This window comes from Hippopotamus amphibius, chromosome 2 (genome assembly GCF_030028045.1).
Source record: "Hippopotamus amphibius kiboko isolate mHipAmp2 chromosome 2, mHipAmp2.hap2, whole genome shotgun sequence".
NCBI lineage: Eukaryota > Metazoa > Chordata > Mammalia > Artiodactyla > Hippopotamidae > Hippopotamus > Hippopotamus amphibius.
In genome coordinates, this window is record NC_080187.1 from 85,028,380 (window position 1) to 85,045,658 (window position 17,279).

Consider the following 17,279-nt stretch of genomic DNA (forward strand, 5'->3'; position numbering starts at 1 on the left):
GGAAAACAGCCTGGCAGTTTCTTAAATATATACTTACCATATGATCTAGCCATTCTACTTCCAGGAATTTACCCAAGAGAAATGAGAGCGTATGTCCCTACAAAGACATGTGCATGAATGTTCACAGCAGCTTTATCCATAATAGCCCCAAAGTGGAAACAACCCAAATATCCATCAACAGATGAACGAATAAATAATCTGTGGTACGTCCATACAATGGAATTACTACATAGTGATATATATGTTTCAAAATAATATGAGCTACAGATGCATATTAATAAATGTTGACTCTCAAAATAGCTATGCTAAATGAAAAAAGCCAGATGGAAGAGTGTACAGATGTCTCTCAGTATCCACAGGGGGATTGGTTCTAGGACCTGCTGTGGATACCAGAATCCGTGGATGCTCAAGTCCCATAGCTGGCCCTCTGTATCTGCGGAGTCTGTGGATTCAGCCAACCAAAGTACTATGTTAACAGTTGGTTGAATCCATGGATGCAGACCCCATACCACTTATATAAAATTCCAGAAAATGAAATCTAATCTATAGTGACAAAAAAAATCAGTGGTTGACAGAGGATGGGGCAGGAGGGAGTAGGAGGGAAGGATTACAAGGGCACAAGAAAACTTTTGGGATGATGAGCATTCATGATCTTGATCATGGTGATGGTTTCACAGGTGTATGCATATGTGAAAACTAATCAAACTCTATACTTCAAATAGCCAGTTTATGGTATATCATTTATACCTCAAAAAAGCTTTTAAAAAAAGAGTCCAGTTCCAAGAGATTTTATTTCTTTTGTGGATTCTTTTAAATATGCTGTATCACGAGTAGACCGACAATGTGTGGAGATTGACTGAGTCCAAAAATGATTAAAGAGAAGTTGAAATTCGAGAAAAGTTTTATTTCAATTTTATTTATCAATTTATTAATTCATTTTTTATTTTCCTTATTTGTATGCATAAGAGTAACATATGATAAAAATATCTAAATATAAAATAGATCTTCTAATAACTACCAAGTAAAATCCCTAAGTGGTTAGAAGGCATTGTGTCATAATTTATTAATTTCAACGGAGGCTTTTTTTTCTTCGTGGTGCATAAAATAATGGAACACCTTTCAATCAATGATGTCTTGGACTCAAAGAATCGCAGTATACCCAGAATGGGATATACTACCATGGTCCAAGACATCCTCATCCCTGGCCTGGCTTCCTGACTGCTTTTCTTATTTCCACAGTTAGACCCACTATAGTCTATTCTCATCAGAGCATATAGAGTGATACGTTTAAAAAAATGAATCAAATGAAGTCATTCCTCTGTTCAAAACCCTCCTGTGACTTCTCACCTCATTCAGACTACAAGCCAAAATCCTAACAAAATCGTACAATATCTGTTCTATCCTTCACCCCACCTCACAGTCTTCTGGCTTTCATCACTTCTTCTAGTCTTTTTTAAACTCACTTTACTTCAGTCACACCAGGTTCTTGCACCTTAAGAAAAATGTCAAGATGCATCTACCTCAGGGCCTTTGCACTTGCTCCTCTCTGCCTAGAATTTTCTTCCTCCTGTCTTATGCAGGGTACCCTACCTGTATCTCCCTCAGATCCTTGCTCAAATGCCATCTTTAAAAATATATATATTTCTTTGCTTATTTGGTTGCATAGAGTCTTAGCTGCGGCAGGCAAGCTCCTTAGTTGAGGTGTGCATGTGGGATCTAGTTCCCCAAACAGGGATTGAACCCAGGTCCCCTGAACTGGGAGCGTGGAGTCTTAACCACTGCGCCACCAGGGAAGTCTCTCAAATGCCATCTTATCAGTAGGTCTTTCCTTCCTAATCTATTTAAAATTGTAATGCCCTCCAACACCTTTGGCTGGCAGCCCATCTCTATCTCTGGTTATTTTCCTCCTCTGTTTTACTTTTTTCCATGATTCCTGTCACCCCATGACACATCCATTTTATTTACTTGTTTCGTCCTTTTGTCTGTCCCTAACACTAGTATGAAAGTCCCACGAGAAAAATGGATTTTTGTCTGTTTTGCTCTTTCCTGTGTTTCCAGCACCTAAAACAGTTCCTCAGCACATAGCACGTATCCAATAAATACTTGCTGTTGAATAAATAAATGAGTGAATTGCTGCTGAGTGAATGAATGAATGAATGAGCGGCTGAGTATAGCCTGAAGTCAGGTGCAAGGTGGAAATTTCTTTAGAGTTTTGTGCTTTCTTTAAAAACATTTATATGTTATGTGATTTATTATAAACATCCTTTACCTCAAAATCTTTGATCCAGAATGATAATCCTGGAATAGGTTTACCCTTAGCCATTATACATCAGTATAAGCACAGTCTGAGAAGGAAAGCTCAGTATTAGGAGCTTCAATTTATCTTGATATAAATTAGTTTATCTAGCCCTTGATACTCAAGTGAGATACAGAGCTTTCGGATACCCAGGTATTTTCAAAACATGCAGATATATTTGAGAGGTTTGCAAAGCTGCAGGCATCAGATTGATACCATATAGGCTGGCTCTGGGTCTAAGTGTATTCTGAGTATACTTGGAGAATACATAATATGGTACAGGCCAATAACATTTGTGAGAAAATGAGTTTTTAATTTCAAAAATCGAAAGTAAGTTAACGTAAGCTAAATCTGATTCTTTTTTTTTTCCTTTGGGTTGGGAAAGTAGGAAAAAAGTGACCAGGAAAAATGGAAAGGCTGAATGCTATCAGTAGACAGTCTTTTCCTTCAAAAGTGGGGCAGGAGTGCCTTGGTCCAGCTCTATTTCTGTTTTCTGTATTTGAATTAGGCAAAAATAACATCTTTTAATACAAAGACAGTTTCTTTTTTATTCACCAGCAAATGGCAGCCATTTGATAAGTTCCCCCTACTTCTTCTTTTCCTTCTGGCACTTTCCACCATGGTCTTTCTCCACTCTCCTGTTTTTGCTTTTTTCCCTCGAGGCTTGATAACATAAGAGAAAAACTTGGATATAAGTTCAGAAGAAAATGAGTTCAATGTGGGGAATATGAATATAAGGAGTCTGAAAAAGGCATGTGACTGACTTCTAGTGCCTTTTGGCAGAGCGCAGGGGAGAGACCTGGCAGAACGGCTCCAGGCCTTCACGGGTGGAAAGCTGCTCACCTGGCCCCGCAGAGCAGCCTAATCTTCCCTGCCTGTGGGTCATCTCACAGTCTGTAAATACAGGGTGGAAGGCTCTTCTGGGGGTGGAGAAAACATAAACGAGGCATCCTGTTCAGCATCTGCTATAGATTGTGGTGAGGTATATGCATATGCTGGGCTTCATTGATATAAATCATTTTGTCATGAGGCATCGCCAGCGCTAAGGTAAATGAATCAATCGCCTTTTGTCTTGGTGGATCATCATTGGGCTGAGTATTATGTAATTTACCCACTGTTGCTTTGAGTAGAGCACTTTTCATCGAGGTATCTATTTGCAGACCTAGAGATGACTTATGGCTCTCAATTTGCTTTAGTTCATTCTTTAAGAGCTTCTCCACCTTTGTTCCAATGATTCAGGCCCCAAAGGAACCAGGTCACCCTTTAACAGGAAGGTAAGAGGAATATCTATCTGAGCAGAGTGTTCAGGCTTTTCTTTGCAGACAGGAAGGCAGGGCATGTGAGAGGGGATAAAGGGAGGATTCTCACCACGAAAACATGCTCCCAGAAGTTGCCATACAGCAGACACTGCATGAACGCCTGCCATCTCTTTCTGTGCCTAACAGAAGCCCCTAGATTCCTAGATAATGAACACTGATTCAATTATGTGACACAAATACTTAGAAAGACTTCAGTGCTTCAGTATTCCTTAAAGAGCTCTATAGAAGTGACCTTTTTTTAAAAAAAAATTTAAAACAAATATTATAGGGCTTTAATAGATTCTACACTTTAAAAACCACAAAGTGACCTTTTAAATGTAACTTTTTCCCCAAACAGCCTGGGATGACTTCAGAGACTTACAAAAGAATTATGCCTCTATCCTTCTCTGGTTTTCATCTTTTAAATTGTTTAATTTTTCATCTTATAGAAGAAGCTACCAACACATGACCATAGGAAAAAAGTCTCACCTGAATGTACTACATCAATGTCTAACTTACTTCACCCTTCATCATTCTCTCTGCTCAGGTCTTTTTTTTTCCCTTTTAGAATCACATTTTTCACTGCCTACAGGCATGTCAGAATGTGGAGAGAGTTCCCTAAGCTGGCACCTCTGATGTTTCATGTGTTTAAAAGTTCCTAGTCTTTCTTCCTGCCTCCTTTTCTTCCCCAGTGCCTATCCTTTCGGCGAGCTGCCTTTTCCTGACTTCTTGGAATAGTTATCCAGCAAACAGTGCCTTTTTTTCTTGACCTACAAGTTCATTTAAAGCCACAAACCCCCCATATGTCAAGTGTTTTCCTCCAGCTAGTCAACAAGTAAAGAGGACAAAACCACAGTCAGTAAAGAAATTCATTCTCATTTCCCAAACCAGGGAAGACAAGTGCAAAGAGGTCCTCATTAAGGATCTATTGGCGGATTCTGGATAATGGCAAAATTGAGCCAATATGCCAAGCAAGGTCAAATTACTCTAAACAATGCACGGCCCTGAGTACAAGGGTTGTTTTCTTTCTATCTGTATCTGCTGCAGCACCTAGAACACTGATTGTCACAGAGGAGCATGTATGGTAATATAATTTGGATTGCTGGGTGAGTTTGTTGTTGGGTCAGGTATCCTGAGAACATATACCATCTACCCTAGCAGGACCCAGCTGAGCAGATACTTGAAGTACCTTGCCTTGATCCATCAAACTGTTTTACAAATATCCCACCATGGAAACAGTCAGCAGGGTTTGAGACAGTCCAGAGCAACAAATAAGTGCTTAAGCTCTGGAATCAGACTCTGGGCTGACATCTTGGCTCTGATACTTTGTAGCTGTGTAACTCTGAGGAAGTCACATAATCTGCCTAAGCCTCAGTTATCTCATTCATAACATGGGGATAAACAGTACCTTGCTATAAGGTTGTTATAAGGATTAAATGAGATGATCATGTAAAGTTCCCTGCACCTACATGTATAGCAAGCACACATTTATGCAGCTGCTATAGAGAGATTAGGACACAACCATCAACAAATGCCTTCACATAATCACTGCCCAATATTAATTCTGGAGAAAACTGTGATCCACACTGATCAAAGGTGGCTTTGTAAATGCAGACCTTGTGATTTCACAGTGGTAGGAGAGCATTTGTTCTGATTTGCCCTCTCTCCCCGCTATTCTAGCACACTATGTGTTAGTTAGGGGTCGGGGTGCAATCTGTCCTCACATTGGGCAGCAAAGCTCACGCTTGCACATAGCGTGTATCTAGATCCAAGTCTAATTCCTTCCTAATGTGCCTCAAAAGCAAACGTTTACTCCTTGGGGTTGCAGTGGATGACTGACTTGTCTTACCTAAACTAATCCACAAAACAGGAACATGAATCTCTTCCCACAGTGTTTTCAGATTTGTCTTCCTTTTGATGGAGGTGTTGTTCCCTAGTTGCTACAGGGAGCTAAGCCAGGGAGTATGACAAATCAGAAGGCCCAGAGACTGCCCCATCTCTGGAGTGTCTTACGTTTGGTTGCGGAGAGCTGGGATTTATACTGTCCTCGGACCAGCCTGCAGGTGGACCCATCTCCGTTGCAGACGCCACAGTTATCTTCCTTGATGGTGCTTCCCAGCTGGTGATCACAGCCAACAATCTAACAAGAAAGAGAGATGTGTAATTCAACCAGGTGCCTACTGATGGGGGGATCCATGGTGAGGCCCATCACCACCAAATGACCCTCCCTTCATCCTTGAAGACGCTAAGACATGCTTCCCATAAAGGGACTGAATTCAGCTGGAATTTGAATCAGGCTAAGGAGGAAAAAATGTGGCATAGATAAAGACATTTTCATAGCTCAAATATACTGAAATATACAAAGAGAAAGAAAGATGGGGGGGAGGGAGGGAGGAAGGAGGAGAAGGTGAGGGAGAGAGGAAGGTACTGAGCTGTTAATATTATAGACCCTTAATTCAAAAATAATTCCCAATGTCAATAATTATGCTTCACCCGAATCACAAATAATACAACTGTGAGATAACTATAGCAGGAAAAATTTTGTGAATAATCTCTATGTTCTATATGTTCCTTAGAATGTATGATGCACAAGGGTGGGGTTTTGTATCTTGGATTCATTGATGCATTCCAAGCAACTAGAACAGTGCTTGGCAAATTGTAGGATTTCAATAAGTATTTGCTAAATGATCATTTAAAATACTCCCTTTTTAATTCAGAAAAGAGAAAGAATCACAGAATCAGCTGACAGAAACAAGATTGGCATGCATGTGTGAGGTGGAAGAGGACGGTTGACATGCAGGGCAGCAGAGACAGCCAACAGTGAGTGCCTGCTATTGTCTGGCCCTGTCCTCTACCAGGCACAATACACACATCTCATTCATTCTCAAGACAATCACATAAGATATCCCCATTTTATAGGTGAGGTCATGAATCTTGCCAAGGTCACTTAGCTAACAAGTAGCCAAGTTCTAAATACAACGAACAAAACATTTGTGCTTTGTCCAAATCGGGCTTAACAAAATCACAAGTCTTCATCAGTTATGTGGGCAAACTCATTTGTATCCTTAATCTTCTCTTTCCAATGTTCAAGTTAAAAAAAAAATTCAAATCCAAACTAAATCAGATTGTACCTCTATAGTTCTAGTTAAATCTAATATCAAAAGACCTATTCCACTCCCAAACTACTTCAACTACTATCTTTAACAAAATAAAACGAGAACTGTAGTGACATTTGAAGGAGTTTATCTCCACAATGTCCCCGCAAGCCCCCCTGTCTTTCAAAAGCATGATTGTTAACATGAACTTTCTTTGAGGCTTGATTTTCATTTTTTATACCTTCAACTAATAATTGCAAACACATGCTTAGGCAAAGGTTTGAAAAATACAACTCTTTAGTACTGTGTTATGTATGTGCTATGTTTTAAAAATGTGGTAACGTGTACCTCTCCCCTAAAAGCATACAGGCATCTTTAAAAACAGATGACAAAACAACAAGTCCTTCAGCAATTATACATGTTTTGAAATGTAAAGATGTCAGGAAAACATAGTGCCCAGTTCTTAAGTGGGGAGTAAAGGGGGGTTGGTTCCACCTTTGGGCGTTCACTGTGGTCAAGCTGCAATCGGCCTCAATATGTTCAGAAGTTACAGTGAGGCCACTTCAGAATTCATGGCAGCTTCATCTGTGCAGAGCCCAGCGTGTGCTGGCTTAAGACTTCTTTGATGTCCTTCTCTATAACTGCTGTAAAATTATTTTCAAAATTCTTATCTGTAGATGAACCCATACATGAGCTGAGCAACTCTGCCTTCATTCTTATATTCAAAGCACACTGTGAAATGGAGTGCAGAAGTAGCTTATTCACAAAGACGAAAAAATTATTTAAGCATTCAGCCAACAGTGATTGAAGATCTGTTATAAGCCAGGCACTCTGCTAGGAGCAAAATCCAGTTGTGAGTTCAAGTACCTATGGGTCCACCCTCATGAGACTTAGAGTCTAGTGGTGGAGGCAGACATTACTCAAATCATCACACACATGCAGAGTGTAAATGCAGAATAATAATTATGATGAAAGCTATAAAACACAGATATGTGGTACTCTGAAAGCATAAAGTATGGATAACTTGATCTGTCTAGAAAGGCCAGAGTAGATTTTCCCGAGGAAGAGTCTTTTGAGCTGAGATCTGAATGAGGAGTCAGAATTAACTAGACAAAAGGAAGCACTGCCATGAGGTTTACTGCATCTTTTAGTCATGCCTAGATACTCGCTAATTGGAAAGAATGCAAAAACCAAAGCTGGCAAGAAAAAAAAAAATCAGACTGGATTTGACAACAGAAGCAACATAAACAAAAGCAAAAATAAACAGGAGGGGGGGCTTAAACTAAAAAATTTATGTAAAGCAAAGGAAGCAATAAACAAAATGAAAAGGGAACCTACGGAATGGAAGAAAATATTTGTAAATCATGTATCTGATACTGGGTTAAAATTGAGAATATATAAAGAACTCATATGACTCAATAGAAAATAAACCAAACAACCCAATTAAAAAATGGGTGGAGGATCTGAATAGACATTTTTCCCAAGAAGACATTCAGATGGCCAACAGACACATGAAAATACGCTCAACAACATTAATCATCAGGGAAATGCATATCAAAAGCACAAGGAGATATCACCTCACACCTGCCAGAAAGGCTATCATCAAAAAAGATAACAAATACCAAGTGTTGGTGAGGATGTGGAGAAAAGGGAGCCTTGCACACTGTTGGTGGGAAGGGTAAATCGCTGCAGCCTCTATGGAAAACAGTATGGAGGTTTCTTGAAAAATTAAAAACAGATCAATCACATGAATCAGCAACTCCACTTCTGGGTATTTATCCAAAAGAAACAAAAGCACATCTTGAAAAGATATCTGCACTCCTATTTTAATTGCAGCATTATTTACAACAGCCAAGACACGGAAACAACCTGAGTGTCCTTTGACAGATGAATGGATAGCTATCCATCTCTCTCTCTCTCTCTCTGAAAAAGAAGGAAATCCTGTTATTTGCAACAACATGGATGGACCTTGAGGGCATTATGCTAAGTGAAATAAGTCAGACAGAGAAAGACAAATATCATATGACCTCATGTATATGTAGAATTCAGAATCAAACAAACAAACTCATAGATATGGAGAAGATTGGTATTTCCTAGAGGTGGAGGTTGAGGGTGGGTGAAATGGGTGAAGGTGGTCAAAAGGTACAAACTTCCAGGTATAAGACAAGTAAAACAAGTAAGTCATGGGGATGTAATGTACAGCATGGTGACTGTAATTAATAATACTGTATTGTATATTTGCTAAGAGAGTCAATCTTAAAAGCTCTCATCACAGGAAAAAACAGATCTGTAACTATGTGTGGTGATGGATATTAACTACTTATTGTGGTGATCATTTTATAATATATACAAATACAAAATCATTATTTTGTACACCTAAAACTAATACAATATTATGTCAATTATATCTCAATAAAAATTTATCAGAAGACTGAAGTATCTGATTGCCTTAGTAGGACTGAATCCTTTGAGAAAATATGGCAATCTTAATTTAGGCAGTATTCAATGAATCATTGACTCTACTATTCTTGTTTAGGGTTGAAGAGAGAGGACCTCAATCTTATAAGATACTCAGCTCTATGGAAGGGCAGTGGGCATGGGAACTTACACACTCAGGTTATCTCAAACCTGAGTAGGTTTACTCAATTTAAAAAAATTTCAGGTTTCTCAAAGGATTTAACTTTCTCTGGAAAAATTTTAATGGGCTCTGATATCTCTAAAGGAGCCAGAAAGGAGATAATCATGAAAATCTCTCTCTAATCCTAAAGATTTCTTTTGGTTCCAAAGCCATTTTAAGAAAAGGATAATCCAGCTTCATAGATCCAAAGCAACAGTCATATTAAGAATAGCTAAATAGAAGGTGACATACTTTAAGGCTAACTTGGCCAGACCACCAACTTAGAGTTCCCAGTGTGGATTTATGGACCCCAGAACATGAAACAAGTCACTTCTAATTGGGCTTTGTTTAACTTCAGAATTGAAAAGACAAACATCTCCCTGACACAGTTTTTTTTTTTCTTTCTGTATCAATTCCTTTTAAGATGCCAAAATATTCTAACTCAATTATTTTTAAGATGTGGAATATTTTATCATCAGATAAAATGTTCTTATTTTGGTCCAAGTGGAAAATTATTTGCGGTTATAGCAGGAAAATCATTGTTGACATATCTAAATCTGTTTATCTTGAAAAACTATTAATTAAAAATTAGTTAAACTATCACTTTAAGAGTTATCATTAACAACAGAGAAAAAATAAATAGAAAAACAGAAATGGCTTAGTTGGCAGGTATAATGCCAGTACCCTCTGTGCCTTTGCACACACTATTATTTCTGCCTGGAGTGCTCTTTCCCAATTCTTTACTTGGCAAACTCTTATTCATCTGTCAAATCCCAAATTAAGTGTCTCCTCCTCAACAAAGCCATTTTCAGATTCCAGAATTAAGTACTTTAATGGCCAATGCTTCCTCAGCCTTTTATTTATAACTCCACATAGCAGAGAGTACTAATTGCCACCTAATACTTATCTATCCTATTTTTCTCAGTAACAGAACTCCAATTTTATTTAGGGCAGCAATCTAACCAGTTAAAAGAACACACTTCTCATTGGCTGTGTCACCAAGTTGTAATTAGTGACATAAAAATGGGAGTGTTGTGTGGGACTTTTGGGAAGGCTACTTACAAGAAGCTGACTTAGTTGGGGAGGGTCCCTTCTGCCTGCCTGCCTTCCTGTTGGCTCCAGTTGCTTTCTTGAAAAATGAGACAGCCTTGAGAATGGAAGGATGGCAGAACAGAGAGAGAGAAAGAGCCTGGTTCTAGAACCCCACTTGGACTGATTACATCTTGACTTCTTTTTTTTTTGGTGAGAGAGTAACTCCTTTATGTGCTTAAGCCACTATTATTTTGGGGTTTCTTTTATATATACTCAATTCAAACAGCCATATAACTTATACTGAATTTAATCTATTAACATGTCTGTCTCCACAGCAGATCATGGGCTATTTGAGAGCCCCTGTTTCATTAATCTTTCTATTTCTGCTGGTTAGCACAACATTTGGCATTTGTGATGCACAATAAATGTTGGTGAGTCAGTGAAACACACAGCACCAAACATAATGGTTTGCTAATAATTCCAGTGTAGGTTATAGATAAACAACCTTAGACTGCAGTCACTAATGACACACATGTGTATAAAAAGGGCGCGTATATGTGTGTATGGGTGTTTGCATGTATTTGTGTACACAGAGAAACAGACATACTATAAACGGCAACTAAAAGCCAAAACTAAACCTCTGCCCTGGTGCTTGAATGAGAATTACTGTAAAGAGTTAGTATTTTTAAGAGACCCATGTGCACCTACACTCATTATTAATGAAATGTCATAGAAGGCAATGTTCAGGTCACTGAGTTCCCAGAACCACCCTATTCTGGACAAAACATTAAAGTGAGATAATTACCACTCATAATCTTGGCAACTGCATGGAATTTTTTGTAAAGGGTGGAAAACTAACTGAATATTTTGACCTAATGCAGCTTATTAGTATTCTGCTACTAGGTGTCAGCTCAATGGTCTAACTTCCTCCCCCTCCAAAATGATTGCACAGTTTTGCTTTAAAAAAAAAAAAAACAAAAAAATCTTTTGTCCCAGGTGATACAAAAAGTGAGAAGCTCCAAGACATTTTTGTTGTTTAAACAGCATCGTCAGATTTTGTTCGTCTGCCTTGAATGTATGCTTTTTGTATACATATACGTACATGTGCATTACAGACAGGCAGTTCTTTGTCTCTTGAGGGGAACACACACACTTAATTAACACTGTTGATTTTTCTTCATTGTTTTTCAGGATTTACTAAAATGAGGGAGGGAACCCTCCCTAAACAAAAAACTAGAACTATAACATCCAGTCCAAGTTGGCTCAGAGACTTTGAGCATGTCATGCAGATTTTAGGCATCAGGCCTAGAGTATGTGCTGATAGGGGTTTCTTCCTTCACCTCACATAGCTGATAGCAAGTGAACAGGCAGAACACAAAACTAAAATTCTCTAGACACTGAAATATGTATAATAAAATGTCTTCACTAGGAGCCACAGGAGAAAGAAAGATCACCGCACGGATAATTTGGAGAATGTAAATAAACACAGTTCACAAGCAGATACCGTGCCTCAGAATGACATGCTTAGATGGGTTCACACTGGCCACATTTCAAATGGTTTCCCGTAAGGACCTCAACTTCTAGCATCAAATACTGAGCCAGTGATGTCAAGCTTTTCTTGATCCAACACCATGAGGTAAGAAATTTTTAAATCCCTTTATTTTCAGCACTGGGAAAGACAAATATGGAAAGCGAAACTCTGCAAATCTGATCACAGCTGCTCTTATTTATAATTATTTAATTCATATAGAACTTTACGGGGAAAGAGTGTGCTCTTACATATATTGTAACTCATTTACTACCTATGTTAATAGGGAAAATAGTAGATCTCCAACCTTATCTTTAAAAGATGTAGACACTGATTTGTTTATGCTTTACCTTTTCATAAAATGATTTATAGCATATATATATATATGATACAACACAATAATACTTTTAAAAAACAAAAGAGAAAATGGGGCAAAGAGAAAAATAAAGGTCAAAAAGACAAGTTACAGCCAGAAAAGAGAACTACATAAATGCACACTGTTAAGTCTTATACATTTTCTAGATAGGGGTCACAGATCTGGATGTGAGCTTCCTAGAAAAGAGGAAAACATGAGCAGTTACAAGGGTCTCAGCATCTCCTGGATCTTTTAGAAAATATAGAGGATAACGTGTTCCTTCTAGTGGATACTCAGTGAATATTTATGTGATGAATTAATGACAAACTGGTTCAGGAGAAGCATAATTACTCAAAGTACTGAAATCCTAGATACGTATCTTCTGCGAGTTTTCTGAAAGACAGTGCCATGTAACAATTTCCCAAGAATGTCTGAGCAAATAAAATACAAGAAGTTTCAAAGAACTGACTTTTCAATAACCATTGATGAATCCTAATGGTCAGAGAACATTTAGTAAAAGCAAACCTTAAGAAACCAAAACAAATCATCCAGGTACAGAGCATTGTGATGGTCCAACTTAATCTAAGGATAGAGCTTCCAGCACTTACAGCTGGGCCGGCAAAAATATGGCACAGGCACAGCTAGCTATCTTTCCTGCTAGGACCCACGGTGGACCCTGCCACCCATCTGTAACACTCTTTGCCACTGAGATTTTCTGCGGCCCCGGATCCTCTATGATATTGTGATCTAGAAACCAAATTCATTAGACGATGGCTGTCTTGCAAGGCGACTAAACCAATTTATTACTCCAGAGTCAGAGAAATGAACTGGCTGACTATCTTTTAGCTAATTCTCCACAAATATTTCTCTTAAGATGGACATTTTCTGAAGATATGAATGATTTCAAGTACAGATTATATCACAGAGATTCAGGGAAGATAAACAACTTCCCCATGCTCACGTGGCTGGTAGCTAACAAAACCAAAACTCCAACTTGGGATTCCTGACTATATTATAGTAGGATGCCTATGAACCATGGAAAGACACACTAGTCGCTATTTAATATGGCCTTGGTGATAAGAAGGTTGAACATTCTTATAAAGATCACCACCACCAGAACCAGACTTATGCACAGAGGTGAATAGATGGCTTCAACTGTAATGTGACTTGGAAGCACATTTAGGAAGTAAATGGCAAGGTACCACTTCTCATCTACAATTGTGCTCCACATCTCTTCAATATGAGAAAACAGGATCCTTTGTCGTTCACAAAGATGCTAATAGTGGTCCATGAGCTATGTTTAAGATTTCCAAAAGCCTAATGGAAATATCTTTACCTGCCATAAAACCACATAAGGTCCTCCAAACCCCAACCATCTCATTATAGAAATAAACTAAATCCTGATCTTTACTGTACTTATTTTAAAATTGTATTCAGGTCTTTAAGGCATAAAATGAGAAAACAAATTATTGCTTAATACATGCAGTGTTTTGAGTTGATGGAAACTTACAATACACAAGGCCCATATGAAAAAAAAAACAAAGGACTCCTTTGTGTTAAAAAGTTGGGAACCATTGGTGTAGTCCTTTGTTTGTTGTTCAAATGCCCTTGGGAGAAGTAACACATGAAGTTATGGATTATGCTTAAATTAAACCATATCCACTGAGCATAAGGCATTATGCTGGCTGTTACGGTGCTGTGTGGAATACACATAAGTAATAGGAATGGTCCCAATCTAGGGTGAATGGGTTTAATCAGATCATTTCCTCAAAACAGGTGAGAACAGAAAGGGCGAAAGATCAGTAAGACTAAAGGTCATAGGGGTATGGAGGAGGAGAGAGACAGAAAGGAAAGCCACTTAGAGAAGGGAAAGAAAACTAGTGCTTGCCAAATACTTGCTATATTTAGGTACAATATATGTAATCTCACTTAATTCTTTTTTAAAAAATTGAGATATAATTGACGTTAACATTATATTCATTTCAGGTAACATAATGATTTGCTATTTGTGTATATTGTGAAATGATCTCCAAGAGCCTAGTTAACATCATTTAATCCTTATAGTAGCCCTGAAAGTCAACTAACTTTATGTCTATCTTACAAAAATAAAATTGGACTCAGATTCAACAATTTGCCCAAGATCACATGACTAGGAATTGGTATTGCCAGAGTTAAATCACTGAGTGATCCCTCTGTTCTATGATGTAATGCGTTCCTCTCAGGGGTTAGAAGGGCAGTGGAGAGACAGGAAGAAGGAGGATGAAGGTGTTTCTTTCAGCCATACCTTGTTGCCAAAAGCAACACCAACCTACTAAGTGCTAAGATTAAGCACCAGGCAAAAAGTAAGATCTTTGCATTCAATAGCTTCGAAAGGATGTCTTTAATGGGCAGGATTTCTTTTTTGAGTTGATTTGATTGATTAAAAACAATTAGTTGCTTTTGTTCAGTAGCCACACACACATGCCACAGGGAAATACTAGTAAATGCCCACAGGTTATTAGGTTAAACGGATGAGGTGTAGCTCTCCTATACTCTAATACACCACAATCTGTAAAAAGTTTATGTGAAGGCATTAACTCCTTCAGGCAAAGGTTTCCCAAAGGGAGCCTCCCCATATGTGGTGCTCCCCTCTGGGGTTTACCAATCCCTGGTAGGACTTCTCAATTTCCTCCTGGGCTCATGAGAGTCTTTAAAATGGCCCACAAGGTCCTGTATCAATATACAGATGGCCAAGAGGCACATGAAAAGCTGCTCATCACCACTCATTATCAGAGGAATGCAAGTCAAAACCACAATGAGGTACCACTTCACACCAGTCACAATGGCCATCATTAAAAAGTCTACAAACAATAAATGCTGGAAAGGATGTGGAGAAAAGGGAACCCTCTTACACTGCTGGTGGGGAGAGGTGTAAATTGGTGCAGCCACTATGGAAAACAGTATGGAATTTCCTCAGGAAACTAAAAATAGAGTTACCATGAAATCCAGCAATCCCACTCCTGAGCACATACCCAGACAAAACTCTAATTCGAAAGGATACATGCACTCCAATGTTCATAGCAGCACTATTTACAATAGCCAAGACATGAAGACAACCTAAATGTCCATTGACAGATGAATGGATAAAGAAGATGTGGTATATATATACAATGGCATATTACTCAGCCATGAAAAAAGAATGCAATAATGCCATTTGCAGATGTACCTAGAGATTATCATACTAAGTAAAGTAAGCCAGAAAAAGACAAATACCATATGATGTCACTTATATATGTAATATAAAATATGACACAAATGAACCTACCTACGAAAGAGAAACAGACCCACAGACATAGAGAACAGTCTTGTGGTTGCCAAGGGGGAGGGTGAGAGGGGAAGGGAAGGATTGGAGTTTGGGATTAGTTGATGCAAACCGGTATATATAGAATGGATAAACAACCAGGTCCTACTGTACAGTACAGGGAACTGTATTCAATATCTTGTAATAAACCACAATGGAGAAGAATATGAAAAAGAATATATATGCATAACTGAGTCACTTTGCTGTACAGCAGAAATTAACACAATATTGTAAATCAACTATACTTCAATTTAAAAAAAAAAAAGTCCGGTATCATCTAAGTTACCTCTTTGACCTCATCTCTCTCTGGTGCTCTCTCTCCTTGCTGTTCTTCAAACATTCCTCAGCTTCTCAATAATGCCTACCCTGATCAGACTAGACCCAGACTCAGGTTCTCTTATCCTGTATCCCTCCCCAGACCCAGGTTCTCTCACCCTGTCCCATTTTTTTCTATTTATTCTATGGCACTTACTTTATAATACAATATAATTTATTTATAATAAGTTTATTGCTGATTTTCCATTTCCTACTAGCACGTAACACCACAAGGTCATAGCGTCTAATAAGATAACAACAACTAATAAAAATTTATTGAACAAATGAATGAATTCAGTATATAGGCAAGGCCACAGGCAGCAGGCAGAGATTGTAGGTGTCAAAGAATTTTCCTCCTTGTCTTAACCTAGAACATAATAACAGCTTCCATCACTTATACTTTCTGCTGCTAGTTCCAGAGACCAAAAAGAGTTCTCTGTCAAAAAGAAAAAGATCTCTATGGATGCATCATTTTATAGCACCGTAATCTGAGAGTTTAATTCCACTTGTCACACTGCCTACTGTGTCTCTAGTCCCCATCCACTACTCCAGAATGACTCTGAGCTGAGAATACTTATTATTTTTGAGTCTTCCTCTGACCTCTTTTCCACTCGGCACAGTGCTCTGGGCTTCACGCCCTTGCTCTGACACCAACTCTGGACCTGGAAGCTCACTTTGTACTTGATCTCCTGAGTGTCTGATTCTTGGCTCTTCCTGAGGGATGTGAGCTTGCACAGTCCCTGGCTCGACTCTTGACATTACTCTGTGTGAGCTCTAGCCCTTTGGCTGGACCAGAGCCACTGTCCTACTCTACCTGCAATCTACGCCCTCCCGTCCCCGCCCCCCCATCAATGGGTCAGGACTTCAACCTCCTATGCTGTTAAAATCTAAAGGATGACCTGTTTTCCTTGGAATGAGATTCGGCCAGGTGCTCTTTTAAAGGGAGCCACGCCTACCTCCTTCCTCGTCTCAGGTAGAGAGACTTATCTGTGCCTCTTAGTTGTTTGCTTGTCCTTTAGTCCTAGCGATGCTGGGGGATGGCCAGGGTTCTGCGCTACTTCTCTCTTCATATTATAAAGTAAATGGAAGAAAGGGGGATGTCAGTGTTAGGGGTATGAGACAGCTGATAGGAAGGGTGGTGAATTTATTAGATTGAAAACATCTTTAAGAGTTTTTGCTGCATTGCCTTTCTTGAGATTAAGAATCTAATCCAGTGAATGACTGGATAAACACCCTGCAAGGGAAAAAGAGAATGACTAACTCTTATTTCTAACATTTATTAAATTTTCCAGGTGCTACCAGTCTGATTTTACTTTGCTCCTTTCTTATTGATTTCAAGGTCTGGGCCAAATTCTGTAAATTTATGGCTAAAATAATTTGGAATTTTTTTTGACATACTGGCT

General features: G+C 38.7%; 1 protein-coding gene across 8 annotated transcripts in view; it reads right to left on the minus strand.

Moving 5' to 3' along the window:
- The window catches only part of ADAMTSL1 (ADAMTS like 1), a 953,154-nt gene that overhangs the window by 270,596 nt on the left and 665,279 nt on the right, over positions 1-17,279 (minus strand). For all 8 annotated transcript variants that reach the window (XR_009051238.1, XR_009051237.1, XM_057720944.1 and 5 more), the window contains one exon: positions 5,608-5,734. Coding sequence is in view for 6 of the 8 variants with exons in the window: in XM_057720944.1 (XP_057576927.1) it covers positions 5,608-5,734 (127 nt within the window). In the remaining 2 variants the exon portion in view is untranslated. The remainder of the gene's footprint in view (positions 1-5,607; positions 5,735-17,279) is intronic.